The sequence below is a fragment of the Bubalus kerabau genome, chromosome 1 (assembly GCF_029407905.1).
Source record: "Bubalus kerabau isolate K-KA32 ecotype Philippines breed swamp buffalo chromosome 1, PCC_UOA_SB_1v2, whole genome shotgun sequence".
Taxonomy (NCBI): Eukaryota; Metazoa; Chordata; class Mammalia; order Artiodactyla; family Bovidae; genus Bubalus; species Bubalus kerabau.
Window position 1 is genome coordinate 67139 of NC_073624.1, and position 16321 is coordinate 83459.

General features: G+C 48.9%; 1 protein-coding gene across 1 annotated transcript; it reads right to left on the reverse strand.

The window, feature by feature from the left end:
* Positions 1-7786: 7786 nt before the first annotated feature.
* On the reverse strand, positions 7787-15090 carry ACR (acrosin). Its single transcript, XM_055565992.1, has 5 exons — positions 15020-15090; positions 13842-14048; positions 13342-13625; positions 8850-8995; positions 7787-8326 (listed from the first exon to the last, which is right to left on the reverse strand). Exons 1-5 carry the CDS (start codon positions 15085-15087, stop codon positions 7787-7789), a joined length of 1245 nt encoding a protein of 414 aa, XP_055421967.1. The 5' UTR covers positions 15088-15090.
* Between the last annotated feature and the right edge of the window lie 1231 nt (positions 15091-16321).

Here is a 16321-nt window from a genome sequence, read left to right on the forward strand (position 1 = left end):
TTTAATTTCAGTCTTGTAATTGTGTATAGCACACTTTAAAAGAGCTACGTGTTATGTGTAATTGCAGAGTTAGTTAAGGAAATTAATCCAATTAGCAACTGATGCTTTTGAACTCTGGTATTGGAGAAGGCTTTTGAGAGTCACTTGGACTGCAAGGAGATCAAAGCTGTCCATCCTAAAGGAAATCAGTCATGAATATTCATTGGAAGGACTGATGCTGAAGCTCCAATACTTTGGCCACCTGATGTGAAGAACTGACTCCTTAGAAAAAAGCCTGATGCTGGGAAAGACTGAAGGCAGGAGGAGAAGGGGACGACAGAGGGTGAGATGGTAGGATGGCATCACCAACTCGTTGGGCACGACTTAGAGCAAGCTCCGGGAGTTGGTGATGGACAGGGAAGCCTGGCATGCTGCAGTCCATGGGGTCACAAAGAATCGGACAGGACTGAGCTACTGAACTGACTGGCTGGCAAGAAAATAGCACTGTTCCCAGATCACTGTGGAAAGGTGTTAATGTTACATCACAGGTAGTTATTTACAATGAGAATGTCTACAGTAGGGCAGCTGGCATTTCTCTATGTGGTCTCAGCACCGTACACAATACAAAGCTGTGTACTGCCCCCTGCTTATTTAACTTCTATGCAGAGTACATCATGAGAAACGCTGGGCTGGAAGAAGCGCAAGCTGGAATCAAGATTGCGGGGAGAAATATCAACAACCTCAGATATGCAGATGACACCACCCTTAATGGCAAAAAGTGAAGAGGCACTGAGGAGCCTTCTGATGAAAGTGAAAGAGAAGAGTGAAAAAGTTGGCCTAAAACTCAACATTCAGAAAACAAAGATCATGGCATCCTGCTCCATCACTTCATGGCAAATAGATGGGGAAACAATGGAAACAGTGACAGACTTTATTTTGGGGAGTTCCAAAATGACTACGCCAAAGCCTTTGACTGTGTGGATCACAATAAACTGTGGAAAATTCTGAAACAGATGGGAATACCAGACCACCTGACCTGCCTCTTGAGAAATTTGTATGCAGGTCAGGAAGCAGCAGTTAAAACTGGAGATGGAACAACAGACTGGTTCCAAATAGAAAAAGGAGTACGTCAAGGCTGTATATTGTCACCCTGCTTATTTAACTTACATGTAGAGTACATCATGAGAAATGCTGGGCTGGAAGAAGTGCAAGCTGGAATCAAGATTGCTGGGAGAAATATCAATAACCTCAGATATGCAGATGACACCACCCTTATGGCAGAAAGTGAAGAGGAACTAAAAAGCCTCTTGATGAAAGTGAAAGAGGAGAGTGAAAAAGTTGGCTTAAAGCTCAACATTCAGAAAACCAAGATCATGGCATCTGGTCTCATCACTTCATGGGAAATAGTTGGGGAAACAGTGGAAATGGTGTCAGACTTTATTTTTTGGGGCTCCAAAATCACTGCAGATGGTGACTACAGCCATGAAATTAAAAGACGCTTACTCCTTGGAAGGAAAGTTATGACCAACCTAGATAGCATATTCAAAAGCAGAGACATTACTTTGCCAACAAAGGTCCGTCTACTCAAGGCTATGGTTTTTCCAGTGGTCATGTATGGATGTGAGAGTCGGACTGTGAAGAAAGCTGAGTGCCAAAGAATTGATGCTTTTGAACTGTGGTGTTGGAGAAGACTCTTGAGAGTCCCTTGGACTGCAAGGAGATCCAACCAGTCCATTCTAAAGGAGATCAGTCCTGGGTGTTCTTTGGAAGGATTGATGCTAAAGCTGAAACTCCAGTACTTTGGCCACCTCATGTGAAGAGCTGACTCTTTGGAAAAGACTCTGATGCTGGGAGGGATTGGGGGCAGGAGGAGAAGGGGACGACAGAGGATGAGATGGTTGGATGGCATCACCAACTCGATGGACGTGAGTCTCAGTGAACTCCGGGAGTTGGTGTTGGACAGGGAGGCCTGGCATGCTGCATTTCATGGGGTCGCAGAGTCGGACACAACTGAGCGACTGAACTGAACTGAAAATGACTACAGATGGTGAGTGCAGCCATGAAATTAAAAGACGCTTGCTCCTTGGAGGAAAAGCTATGACAAATCTATACAGCATATTAAAAAACAGAGACATTACTTTGCTGACAAAAGTTCATCTAGTCAAAGCTATGGTTTTTCCAGTAGTCATGTATGGATGTAAGAGCTGAGTGCCGAAGAATGGATACTTTTGAACTGTGGTGTTGGAGAAGACTCTTGAGAGTCCCTTCAACTGCAAGGAGATCCAACCAGTGCATCCTAAAGGAAATCAGTCCTGAATATTCATCGGAAGGACTGATGCTGAAGCAGAAGCTCCAATACTTTGGCCACCTGATGTGAAGAACTGACACATTGGACAAGATCCTGATGCTGGGAAAGGATAAAGGCAGGAGGAGAAAGTGTCGACAGAGGATGAGATGGTTGGATGGCATCACTGACTCGATGAACATGAGTTTGAGCGAGCTCTGGGAGTTGGTGATGGACAGGGAAGCCTGGCATGCTGCAGTCCATGGGGTCGCAAAGAGTCAGACACGACTGAGCGACTGAACTAAACTGAACTGACATAGTGCTCAACACTTGGCTCACAGGACAAATTCAGTACCCAGGCCAGCCAGGAGGGACAAGCTGTAGCTAGCAAGTCCCAGCCTTGTTTTGTTTATATTTTTCTCTAGGAATAACACCATGGGAACGAATATGTTCTCCTTGATTGAGCATATCAGAACTCAACTTTCTGAAATTTGGGGAAAAGGAATAATGAATGGGGCAAGATCAAAGCATACATTAGAAAGTAACAGTGAAAACAAACAGCAGAAAGGTCAGCAAGGCCATACAGGATATGCTTCTTGAGAAGGGTGAACCTACAACCACCCAATCGCAGGGGACAGACAGACTGTGGGCGAGTTGCTGACTCGTGCTTACTTGTTATCATAAGAGCAGATAGTGGGCCGGCTGTTGTCCTTTATTGGTAATCATTAGAGAGAGACCTAGCTTTAAGAGAGGTTGTTTTTTGCAGTTCAGTCGCATAGTCGTGTCCAACTCTTGGCAACCCCATGGACCGCAGCACACCAGGCTTCCCTGTCCTTCGCCATCTCCCAGGGTTCCCACTGAGTCGGTGATTCCATCCAGCCACCTCATCCTCTGTCGTCCCCTTCTTCTCCTGCCCCCAGTCTTTCCCAGGGTCTTTTCTAGTGTGTCAGCTCTTTGCATCATGTGGACAAACTAATGGACCTTCAGCATCAGCAACAGTCCTTCCAATGACTATTCAGGGTGGGTCTCCTCTGGAAGGTCGTAAATTACAAATCCAGTCCCTGCTGGCATGTCGTCCCTTAGGGTCCTATAGGAACTCGGAAGGAGATTTAGGAGAAATAAAAAGGAATGCAATACAGATTGTAAAATAAGATCTCTGAGATAAAGATCAAAAAGTTAAGGCCATTTTGTTCTGGAGAGGAAAGAGCTGTAGATGTGGTTTCATGTCTTGTTATTGAGACTTCTATTAAAGGACTCAACATAAGAAATCATAAGATAAGCTGTGCTCTATCTCCAGTGAGGACAGAAAATGAGGGACTCCAGATCTATTTTACTGGGGCCAATAAAAAAGCGTGAAAATTTGAGATTTAACTTAAGTGGGAATTGTCATGAAGTCTCCTATTTGAAGTCTTTTTTATTTTAAAGACAATAAAAAATTAAGAACTTTCCTGGTTGTCCAGTGGTTAGGAATCTGCCTTCCAATGCAGAGGACACAGGTTCAATCCCTGGTTGGGAAACAGATCCCACAGGCCACCGGGCAACTGAGCCTGCCTGCTGCAACCGCTGAGCCCACAGGCCACAGCCAAGAACTGATGGAGCCAAAAACAAACGAATAACTTTTTTAAAAAGCAAATAAATCATTTAAAACTTAAGAAACATACTGAATGACTTTTGAAGGTTCCTTTCAACTCTTGCTTTTTTAAAAACTCGTGTGGGAACAAAGATGATGTAAAGAACACTGAATGTATTAATAAACTTTTAGCTCCATATCTAGAAGAATTAACCCACAAAATAGGTTTTGTATATTTTGCGTAGTAGACACATGAGTGTAATGAATTAAGACCTGCTTGGATGTTATTTTTAATTTAACCTGGCAAATTGAGACATGAACACCATTTTGTTCACCTTGAAAAATGTAGAGCATTAAAAGGACACCTGAGGATTTAGTTTTAAATATAAAGGGTTATTTGGATGTAGTAACATCAGCAGACAGAGGTTCCAAGAGGTTGGATATTTTGGAATATCTTTATAAGGAATGGACCTCTCATTTCTGAAGCAGGTTGCTTCTGAAATTAGAGTTGTACTATGAACCGTTCCTATCATTATTTCTTTCAGTCTCCCACTGATGTTAGTGATGCTTGAAAAATCCAAATTCTGCTTGGATATGTTTATTTTATGCCTTTTTCTACCTCCCTCTTTCCCTAGGAGTCCTTCCATATTGTGCTCTAGGATCGAGTTATTGCCCTGCTACATTACCGATACCACATCTCAGCTGTGTTCATTTAGAATGCTTCAAACTTACTGATAGACTACATTTGTTTATGGGAAAAACTCCCCAAATGAAATATTACTACACATCTCTCAGAACCCCTAAAATTAGAAGAACTGATCATACTGAGAGAGTTGACTTAGGCAGGTTAATAAGGAGTCCAGGCCTAAGGCCCCTTTAAGGAGGAGGCAAACATTCTTTCTTTTTCACAGTCTTTGCCTTAGACAGGCAGCCTTGTAGGCAACAGTGTCTCTCCTTCAAAGGCATGCGTTTTTTTGAACTTTATATATGTTATGGGAAAAGCTCTGGGTAAGAACTTCCACAGCCTTGAGCTCGGGGTTTACCTGTTCCTTCTGACTAATCTCATGCTGATGTCATCCCAGGATGTATGTTACAGTAAAGGGTTTGTACAAAATTCTCACAACCTTGAAATATCTTTCATCTATTCTCAGCAGCTAGTTGACAAGTATAAACCACTTGAACCAGTGAGGCGGGGACTCTCCTGTCCCCTTCTAATGTCCACGTCAAAAGCCTTTTCTGTCACTTTCACTTTAAATAAAATCTACGAAAAAAACTCTGAGTGACCGAGAAGGTCTTTGGTCCCAGAGTTAAACCCTCTCTTTCAGAGACCACAAATCCGGTGACATGGTCCACCATTCACCACTAAGCTATCAAGACCAGGTGTTGGTGAGGAGCTCAAGAACTGAAACTCTCTCCCACTGCTGGTGGAATGTGAAATGTTTAAACCATTTTGAAAAAACACTTTGGCAGTTTTAAAAAATGCTAAGCATACACCTACCATAGGATGCAGCCATTCCACACACACTCAGCCAAGAGCTATGAAAGCACGTTTCCATACAAGGACTTGCATACACATGCACATCGCTGCTGTACTTAACATGGCCAAACATCCACCAACAATGGACAGAAAAACTGGGATAGCTGTGTGATGACAAGGTCAGCGATAAAAAGGAATGGACTGCTGAACACACTGCCGTATAGATGAATCTCAAAATGATTATGCTGAATGAAGCTAGACAAAAAGAACTACTTGATGTGTGATTCCATTTGTATAAAATCTTCAGAAATCCAACTTAATACATAATGAGAAAAAGCAAATTGGAGACTGTCTGGAGCCAGGGAGGAAAGGGCTGGAGGGATTACAAGGTCCCACAAGGAAACTCTGGGGAGTGGTGGATATGCTCACTACATTGATGGCGCTGACACCTTTGGGCTGCAGTCACAGAGCAAAGCTTACCCCTAGCGCGCCACCCAGCCATTCCACTCTGAAAGCACGTCTCCACGCGAAGACTCATCGGTAACCAGAGAGGGTCAGTGATGATTCTTTACCAAGAATGTAGTTTCTTCAGAAAACATCAAGAAGCTAGCTTCGGTTTCTTGCTCATATTAAAAATGAACTACCTCCATTTTTTACACTTTCATTTAAAATGTACTACAATTATATTCATTGGTTCATTCAGCTTTTTCTTTGTGAATATTAGATGTCACGTACTGATCAAATTCACAGTTAGAACTTCTGCCCCTTTACCTGTTATTCCTAACATGCCTGGTTTTCCAGTGTCTGAGTTTCACCATGTGCGAGTTTAGCCATTGTTGAATCATTTTCTGCTATTCTTCCTAGCAATAAGTTTAATTACGAATTCTAACTTTTGAGAATACTGGTCATGCCTGAGAATCCTGTAAGGAAGTAAGCATATTCCTCAGATGCCTGACCCCTTTTGGGGGTTCTGCACACAGCTGTTCCATTTCCTCCTGCTCCTCCTGTCCCCGTGCAGAGCCTTCTGCTCCAGAATCTGTGAGCCGTTCTCAGGGCTAGAGCATCCGCAGGAACATGAAGGCAGATCAGAGAGTCTCACTTCACTTACAAACAGCCTCATTCATAATTTAAAAACGAAAATGTAAGCATCAGTTAGGTTGGCAAGGATTGATGAATTTGCTGTGAACCAGTGTTGGCTTAGATGTGGGGAAATGTGTTGAAAGACTAGAAGTCCCCTTCTGGGACACCACGGGCTCATAAATGCCCCTGTTGTGGAGCACAGTTAGAGACAGGGGTCCACGTGTGCTAATATGGAAATGTCTGCATTTGATAAATGGAAAAGGAAGTCAAAGAGTAATATGGACAAGGAAAATAGAAGAAGGGGATTAGGTTCTATTCACGTGCATGAGAAGCTTGCACAAGCCATACGAGAACCCACTGCCTGTTCTCTGCAGGCTCCCGGCAGAGTGCTTCTTGAGCTTAGCCCTGTCCCTCCAGGAAGGAGACCCAAGTGTCAGCTGCAGATCACAGGCCCAGGGGGGAAATTTTCCACCTCGAGGAGGAGAGAAGACACAACTAAAGACAGAGGCCTCTCGTGGGTCTGTCTCTCTGCACCAGGAGAGCATGGCCTCCAGCAGACTTGGACCCACATCCTTCATTTTCAGTCAGCTCACCTCAAGGGAGTGTGCGGCCCCTTGATTTAATATGCAGAGACACCAGCATTTAATAATTACCTGGACTATGACCCCAGGTCATCTTGTTCTAGTTAAAAACCACAGCTGACTTTGGCAACTACAAGCTGGCACTTGCCATCCACCTCCACAAGAATGAACTCAGGCGCCGCTCCAGCCGCTGACCTTCAACACCCTCTGAGCAGAGTTTAGGGTGGAGGGCAGAAATGAGGCTCTTGGCGCTCCAGGAAAACTAACAGGACCGGTCTTCAGACAGTTAGATATTTTCAGGAGCTGGCTTTACGAAGCCAACTCTTCAATCTCCTCATATCTAGAGTAGCACTAAAATCCTTCAGGATGATGTCTGCTCCTCATGACCAGCAGGAATCTTCAGGAGACCAGCAGAAAGCTCTAAATAAAATGTGCTTGATTGCATGTACTCCCCCTTCACCAAAAATCTCACAGCTACTGACCTTCCCCCACTGCCTCTTTGGAGCAGTTTCTCAGAGCTATCTCAAGTGCCGTTTCTCATGCTAGAGTCTTCATTTTGCCCCAAATAAAACTTAACTCACAACTCACGTTGTGTTTGTTTTTTTTTTTAAAGTCAACATCATTAGTACAATACAAGGGTGAATGGAGGCAGGGTAGACTTGATGAGGGATTAAGTTGGGGAGGGCATACAGGAAGAAGTCCAGAAAGCGTCTCTTAGTGTATATATATTTATATTTGTATTTATATCCATTTATTTCATCTTTTTTTCCCTCAGGAGTGAGGGCTTCACTGGGTCCGTTGAGAATGGCTTCAGATCAGGAGGAGGCATGTTGTCCTGGAAGGCCTGTGGCTTCCATTTCATAATTGCTCTTTTCGTTAAGAAAGGTCTTTCCCTTCAAGACCTCTATGAGCTGCTGCAGTCGCTTGGCAAAGGAGAGTGCCTGGGGAGGCCTAGTGGAAGGCTGCGGTGGGGGTGGTCGTGGGGGTGGGGGGGGAGGTGGGACTGAGGGTTGGGGGCTTAAGGGACGTGGGGGTTGGGCCACGGCAACAGCTTGCTGAGAGGGAGGTGGTCGAGGAACGTGTTGGAAGAACCAAGGTGGGCGAATGGAAGGCTGAACCGAGCCAGGGCTTGCTTGGGCTGCTGGAGTAGAAGCAGGGGGAGTGGTGGGCAACTGAATCATGTGCACCGTGTTAGAGCCTATCTTGGAGGCAATCCAGTTCAGATAGGACCAGGTAGACGTGTAGACTCCAGGGCGCTTAGCTCGGGCACAGCCTACCCCCCAGCTTGTGATTCCCACGACCACATAGCTGTTTTCCACGCTGTCTTTGCACATGAGAGGCCCGCCGCTGTCCCCCTGCCCAGAAGGATACAGAAGTCACGCTCTGCCTGAGCCACTCTCCCTGCCCAGAAGGGCCGTGGCCTCTGGGCAGGTAATTTCTGCAGTCACATGGCCTCCTGCTGCCATGAACACAGGCAGTTATGGCAGAGTTTGAGGTGGTGCCAACAACTTCTTTGGGGCTGTGAGAAGGGGAGGGATTTTCATGGGTTTTCTTGCACTGATAGGGAGGACAGACAAACCCATGTGTCTGTGTATGGTTTTATGTGGGTACATGAACGTGTGTGTGCAAGTGGATTTGACCCTTTTGCATTCTGGTGAAGAGAGGTAAATGTTCTCTTCTGGGCGGTGTTCAGAGGATATGATCTCTGTGTGAGGGTGGAAGAAAGCTCTAACTATGGTGACTGAGTCTTTGTTGGGCAGCGTGTGCATGTCACCACCCAAGCACATAGTGACTACAGGCAGTGGAAAACAGGACCAGGGAGGTTTGCTCAGGGATCCAGAAAGGAAGTGTCCACGAGCACACCCAGTGGAGAGTTACCTGGCAGGTGTCAATCTTGCCTTCAGGGTACCCTGCGCACACGTTGGTTGAACGAATGCGCCCATTGTACCATCTGGTCGAGTTACATAAGTCGAGGTCGATAAGGTCCACGTGCGCCTCCTGCAGCACAGGTGATGTCCTGCGGGCTACAGCCAGGTGACTCAGTGATCAGTAAGCACAGGAGACATCTGGGAAAGCCCTGCCTTCCTCCCGCCACTGAGCCCCCAATGGCCTCAAATGCTCCACTTGAACCTAAGAGCCACGCAAGCCTATGCCCCCGGCATCTCCTTATCCACTCCTGAAGGGAAGAAAGCACAGCTGGAAGAGCACACAAGACTTGGGAGATGGAACTGGAGGAGAAGGAAGTGAGGGGACTGTGGACAGACGACAGAAGGAGGGCAGTGGAGGCAGCTGAAGACTCATATACGTGAAGGGTGGATGCTGGCTTATGGAAGTTTGCTATGCTATTAACAATTATAACAAGGACATACTGAGCACTTACTTTGAGTCACACAGGCTTCACTCATTCACTCCTCACAGGCACTTCATGAGTTAGAAACAGTTATTCCCCTTTTCTCCAATCAGGAGATTGGAATGCCACTTCCCAAGGTCACAGTAGGGAACCCTGGACTCACACCAAGGGTTTTCCTCTCTAGACTCAAGTCCAGGACACGCCTTTCATTCCGGCTGTAGGTCATCCCCTGCATTCTAGCCTCCATCCGGCTGGGACGGGACCCCCAGGGCTTGGGCCAATAAGCCCCTTCTGTGTGCCTCAAATCTCTATTCAGATATGGAGGCAACAGACCTACAGTGCTGCCTCCACACACAGCAGGCCTGTCAGGGGCACAGGCGGTTGAAATGACCATTGAGGCCAGGTCAGAACTTCCTTTATAGCCTCAGATGCTTGGCCATGACCAGGGGTTAGGAAAACCCCAGCCTGCATTGTGGCTGGAGCAGCCAACATTGCATCTTGCCTGGAGCCCAAACCGAAGGCCAGGTACTGGAAGATGATGCTGTGAAAGTGCTGCACTCAATATGCCAGCAAATTTGGAAAACTTAGCAGTGGCCACAGGACTGGAAAAGGTCAGTTCTCATTCCAATCCCAAAGAAAGGCAATGCCAAAGAATGCTCAAACTACCGCACAATTGCATTCGTCTTACGTGCTAGCAAAGTAATGCTCAAAATTCTCCAAGCCAGGCTTCAACAGTACATTAACCATGAACTTTCAGATGTTCAAGCCGGATTTAGAAAAGGCAGAGGAACCAGAAATCAAATTGCCAACATCCGTTGGATCATACAAAAAGCGAGAGAATTCCAGAAAAACATCTGCTTTATTGACTATGCCAAAGCTGTTGACTTTGTGAATCACAACAAACTATGGAAAATTCTTCAAGAGATGGGAATACCAGACCACCTGATTTGCTTCCTGAGAAATCAAGGTCAAGATATGCAGGTCAAGAAGCAACAGTTAGAACTGGACGTGGAACAACAGACTGGTTCCAAATTGGGAAAGGAGTATGTTAAGCCTATATATTGTTTCCCTGCTTATTTAACTTATATACAGAGTACATCATGTGAAATGCCAGGCTGGATGAAGCACAAACTGGAATTAAGATTGCCAGGAGACATATCGGTAACCTCAGATATGCAGATGACAACACCCTTATGGCAGAAAGTGTAGAAGAACTAAAGAGCCTCTTGATGGGAGTGAAAAAGCTGGCTTGAAATTCAAGATTCAAAAACAGAAGATCATGGCATCTGGTCCCATCACTTCATGGCAAATAGATGGGGAAACAATGGAAACAGTGACAGACTATTTTCTTGGGCTCCAAAATCACCGCAGATGGTGACTGCAGCCATGAAATTAAGACAGTTGCTCCCTGGAAGAAAAACTATGACAAATCTAGACAGAATATTAAAAAGCAGAGACATTGCTTGGCCAACAAAGGTCCATCTAGTCAAAGCTATGGTTTTTCCAGTAGTCATGGATGGACATGAGAGGTAGACCATAAGGAAAGCTGAATGCTAAAGAATTGATGCTTTTGAACTGTGGTGTTGGGAAAGACTCTTGAGAGTCCCTTGGACTGCAAGATCAAACCAGTCCATCCTAAAGAAAATCAGTCCTGAATATTCATTGGAAGGACTGATGCTGAAGCTGAAACTCCAATACTTTGGCCACATGATGAGAAGAACTGAGTCATTGCAAAAGACCCTGATGCTGGGAAAGATTGAAGGCAGGAGGAGAAGGGGACAACAAAGGATGAGATGGTTGGATGGCATCACCAACTCGATGGACATGAGTTTGAGCAAGCTCCGGAAGTTGGTGATAGACAGGGAGGCCTGGCGTGCTGCAGTCCGTGGGGTCACAAAGAGTCAGACACAGCTGAGCCACTGAACTGAACTGAACTGAACTGGAGCCCAAGAGCCAAGGCGACTGTACCCTCTGAATCATGTGGTCCCACAGGCAGGAGAATCTCAACGGCCCTGCCATAGCAGCACCCACAGCCAGTCACTGCCCAGAGGGTTTGAACACCATGTGCGGTACAGGTGGGAAGGGGCAGACTCGGAGTGTAAGGCCAGCAGGGAAGCCCATGGAGCACCGTGGCTGGGGAGGGCACCAGCAAGCATTCAGTGGATGGCTGCTGAACACATGTCTGCAAGGCTTCGGTTATGTTCCCAACTTCCTTAGCCCCCACTTTTCCTTCCCACCTAAGCAGCATGGAGGGTTTCACACATTCATTGCCCTTTAGGTACAGGTGACATGGAACTAACAAGCACAAGCCTGGCTTGTTGGCCATTAAAGTGACCCTTTAAATCTATGGCAGAGCCTACAGCCTTGGAAGCCACGCAATTCATTGTTAAGAGACAGGTGTCCTGAGACACAAAAGAGCTTTCTCAATCTCAGCACCTTGGTTTTAAATATCAAATGCCAAAAATCCTGCAGAAACTAAAAGTCTGATGGAAAAAGAGACCGATTCCCAAAAGTACTCTTCCAGCCCCAAAGCATCTGAGTTCAAGGAAGTGGTAGGTCCGGATAAAGAAAGGTCAGAAGGAGTATCACAGGAGCCTGGGGGTTTCTTTAAGACTTGGCCCTGGAAGACCCAGGTTCAATCGCTGGGTTGGGAAGACCCCCTGGAGAAGGGAATGACTACTCACTCCAGTATTCTTGCCTGGAGAATTCCAGGGACAGAGGAGCCTGGCGAGCTACAGTCCAGGGGGGTCCCAAAGAGTCAGACACAACTGAGCGACTAAACACTTTCACTTTTTAAGGGATGGGTTTGCAAAAACAAACAAACAAAAAGGGATGGAAACTGCATTAAATTCAAGGTGATTCTAGAACAAAGAGGCCTTGTGTGACATCCAGGATATAGACGGGAGCCTACAATTCTCCTGAGCAAAAGGAGAGCAGAGGTGGGGTTGAGGGGTTGTTGGATGGAAACCCTGAGATCAGCCTCCCAGGGACTGCAAGAACCCCCGAAAGCTGAGGACAAGGTTGGAGAGGTGGACAGAGCAGGGCAGGGGGTGGAGCAAGAAGAAAGTGTGCGCTTGCTCTGGGAGCCGCGGCAGAGCCACGGACACCAGCAGCCAGACAGAGGCTGACACCCCAGGCCAGGGAAGAGGCTGTGAGACACCCTCCCCGCAAGGCGGCACAGACAGCGGTCCTACCAAAAACCAAAATCAATTTTGAGGGAGGAGAAGATAGAAGACACAAAAAACACTGAGGTTTAAACCCCAGGAGGCCCAGATTTTCCACCAATGAACAGATGTTCCATCAGTGAACAAAGGAGACTGAGCGCCAAGTCAATTTCAATCATACGTTCACACCTGTGACACGACTGGTGAAAATTCACGTGCCCGCCTACGGGAAGCTGAACGCGCAGCTCACGCACAGAGGCCTGTTCTACTCGGTCTTGCCCCACTGGCAGAAACATGCTGCCCAGGCTGCTGACCCACACAAAGTCATGCCCAGCAGCAGCAGCCCCTTTCGCCGTCTACAGAGGACGCTTGCAGTAACAGCTGGGTGGGACTGACAGCCAAGGGTCGGGGGCAGAGATGGCCAGGAGGGGCCACGCACAGGAGTTGCAGAGCTTGGAGACCATGTGACCTGGCCCTTCCATTTACAGATGGGGAAACTGAGGCATGGAGACGGAAATCCCATCCAGAGCCCTTCTCCACATGCTGCCTGCCTCAAGGCATGACCCCCACCTCCAGAGGCAGCCCTGGAGCTCCAGGCCCAGCCTTGACCCCATTCCAAAGATGCCGAGGTGCTCTTCTGTGCATGCTGCCCAGCCACCCCTGGTGGCCACCCCAGCCACTGGCAAGGGGCCCTGGACACAGAGCTTTACTCTCAGTTTCTCTGGCTGTGAAAGGGGACGGTGACAGGATCCACTCACAGCACAGGGCTAGGGACTGGGTGGGGCTTGGGCAGGCATCAACGGATTTCCCCTTCACCTAAGACCATGTCAGTGGGGTTTGCCCCGCCCGTACTCACCATTCTCTTTTAAGAATCCCCAGCCAGCCACCCAGCATGTCTGGGGAACTCTGGGTGGGCCTGCCCTAAACTGAGGCAGGCAGCCTGGTCCAATGAAGTGCCCACAGATAACAGGAGGGGTGATCTTTATGAGAGCAATGTCGTTGGCCTCTGAGCTCGCGGAGTATTTCTCATGAATGATGATTTTCTCAACATATCTCTCCTGCAGAGGTGGCTTCACTGGCTTATTGCTCCCCCACTCAACTTCCTTAGCTCCAAAAATCAGCCTCCAGTCGGTCACTTTTCTGTGGGCACAGAGGTAAGCCAGGTCACACTGGCTGCAGACTGGCTGATGACCATGACCCTCGGAGGGCCCCATCCCCAGCAGGTCCGGGTCAACCCCTCAGTCTGGTTGCCACTAGGCCCAGAGCCTCAGGGACCTTTGCACTGAGACCCTTGGAGAATGCCCAGTTCTAAGAAGAGCCTTTCTGAAGACCCCTGCTGCGAGTTCCCGCACATACTTTTTGATCCTGAAGCAGTGAGCGGCAGTGAGCAGCCAGTGGGCGTTCAGCAGGGAGCCTCCACACACGTGGTACCGCCGGTTGTTGTGGTACGTGAAGATCTGGAGGCTGACCATCCAGGGCCAGGACCCGTGGGCAGCGTCTTGCCCGCCGATGATCCGCATGCCCCCCTGCCGGTTCTGCCTGAACCGTATCCCACAGGGGCCACTGAGGAGAGACCACAGGCACTGTTCAAGTCAAGGCCATCCTGGCGCCTCCGCAGCGGGGGGAGAGGGGCCTGAGGCTGGTCACAGGGGGAGCAGCCATGGGGTCCCGAGCCAGCTGGGGCAGCCCCAGGGTGAGGGTCCAGGGGACGCAGCTGAGCAGCGGTGCTGGGGGCCGTGCCGGGACAGGTGGCCAGGGGCTTCGGGAAATGTTAGGTGGGGGGGAGTTTTCTCAGGTCTTGAGGTCACAAGGTGGGGACAGAGGGGCCACAGGCAGCTAGGACAGACCAAGGGCCCTAGCAGTGCGGGAGATGGCTGGGCAGGAGAGGGAGCTAGCGTGGGCGTGAAGCAGGTGACCCTGGTGGAGGCTCAGGAAGGAGCCAGAGGGGCTCGGAGCTGCAGGGCTGGGCTGGGCGGCCGCAGGAGGAGAGCTGCGCAGGTGGAAGTGACCCGGGGGAGGAGTGCAGGGCGGGGCGGAGGTGAACGTTCAGGGCTCTGTGTCACCGGTGAGAAGCAGGGAGTTTCTGGGATTGCAGGGTACCCTGTGGGCTTGGGAGTCTACACATGGAGTGGGGGTCCCCGAGGTGCTGCATGAGGATGCCCTGGGATCTCTGGGGTCAGCACAGGGCTGAGGGGAGGTGCTTCCCAGGGTCTGCAGGACTCAATGTTCAAGAGGCAGTGAAGCCAGTCACTGGTGGGGACAAGGGCACCGTGGAAACCGGCCTGTGCTTTGCGGAAGCCCCAGAGTTCCTCTCAGGAGGAAGCTCTAGATGCCAGGGGCCCTGGGGGCTCCGGGCTGAGGATGGTGGGAGCAGGGAAGGTCCGAATTGGCGATGTGGGGCAAAAGCGCTGTGAGACCCGGGGGAATGCTAAGGCCCCAGCTTGGCTTTCTGCAGAGCCCCAGACAGAGGGAGTCTGGACGGGGTCTGTTACTCAGAAGACACCCTCCCCCCACCCAAGTTGTCTGACACTTACTCACACGTGGTGTTATCTCTGGCGACCACAGATACTGCCAAGACCAGCAGAACGGCAGTTGGCAGCATCTCTGCCAAAGTCCTGCCCCAGCCAGGCCTGGAAGCCCAGTGACCTCACAAAGCTTTATGGCCTTCCGACCAATCAGCAGGGTGACGTCCCACCCCCACCCTCCAGAAACCAGGCCTGGCGGTTCATGCTGGAGCGACTTCCGACGTCTTGCACAGCCTCCCCCAGCCCTCATGCAAACTGTAACCACGGTCAGCCCCCTGTGAGACCTCCAGCACGTCAGCAGCTCAAGGGAGTTGGGCTCTACAGACTGACAGACCTTAACCCCGTAGGCGGCAAACTCTTTCTCTCTGCCAAGGCTGTGCTCTCAGCACATTTTTTGAAGACCATTTTGACTTTCCCTAGTTTAAAACTATGAAGCCCACTTTTCTGTCCACAAAGTCTCATATCTTCTACCTGGATCTCTCCAGGTCTCCTTTAAATGGGAACTACGCGAAGCAGAAAATTGTCTTCTGTACCTGAGTGTCAGGAATTCTCAGCACAGTTACCTGAATGTCATGAAATAATGCTTCTGCTTGTCAGGAGACAGCATCTCATATCCCAGAACAGAAAAATGCTCAACTCACCTACCTGGATGTTAAAATTCTACCTTCCCTGCAAGAGCGTGATGAGGTGACATCTCTCCCTGCTGGAGGAGCAGTCTCGGCGCCTGTACCTGGGCACAAGGTCTCAGCTGGCCTATCTGAATGTCAAGGAGTCACTCCTCACTTACGTGACGGTCACGAGGCACCACCTACCTCTCCTACCCAAGTGTCAGGACACCTCCTGTCCTCTTTCCAGGTACAAAGCGTTTCAGATAGTCAGATGACCTCACTTCTTCTACCTGAGCATCTTCTCTAACTGAACGTTCTGATTGCAAGGTGGGTGGATGGCATCACCAACCTGAGGGACATGAGTTTGAGCAAGCTCCGGGAGTTGGTGATGGACAGGGAGGCCTGCTGTGCTGCAGTCCACGGGGTCGCAAAGAGTCAGATACGACTGAACGACTGAACTGACTGAATTTCTCATCTCATGTAACTTTCACGTCACATCCCCCTCAACTGAACATCCAGTAGGTCGCACATATCTTACTTGCTGATGGAAGCTATCATCTCCTCCCCCTGACTGTGAGGATCTCTCCTTTCTTCCAGCTCAGGACCAAAGACCTCAGACGGGAGCGTGACTTTGTCCCATCTTCTCTACCTGAGAACCAAAAGGTCTCACAGCCTCGGAGTGTCAGGAGGTTGCGTCTCACCG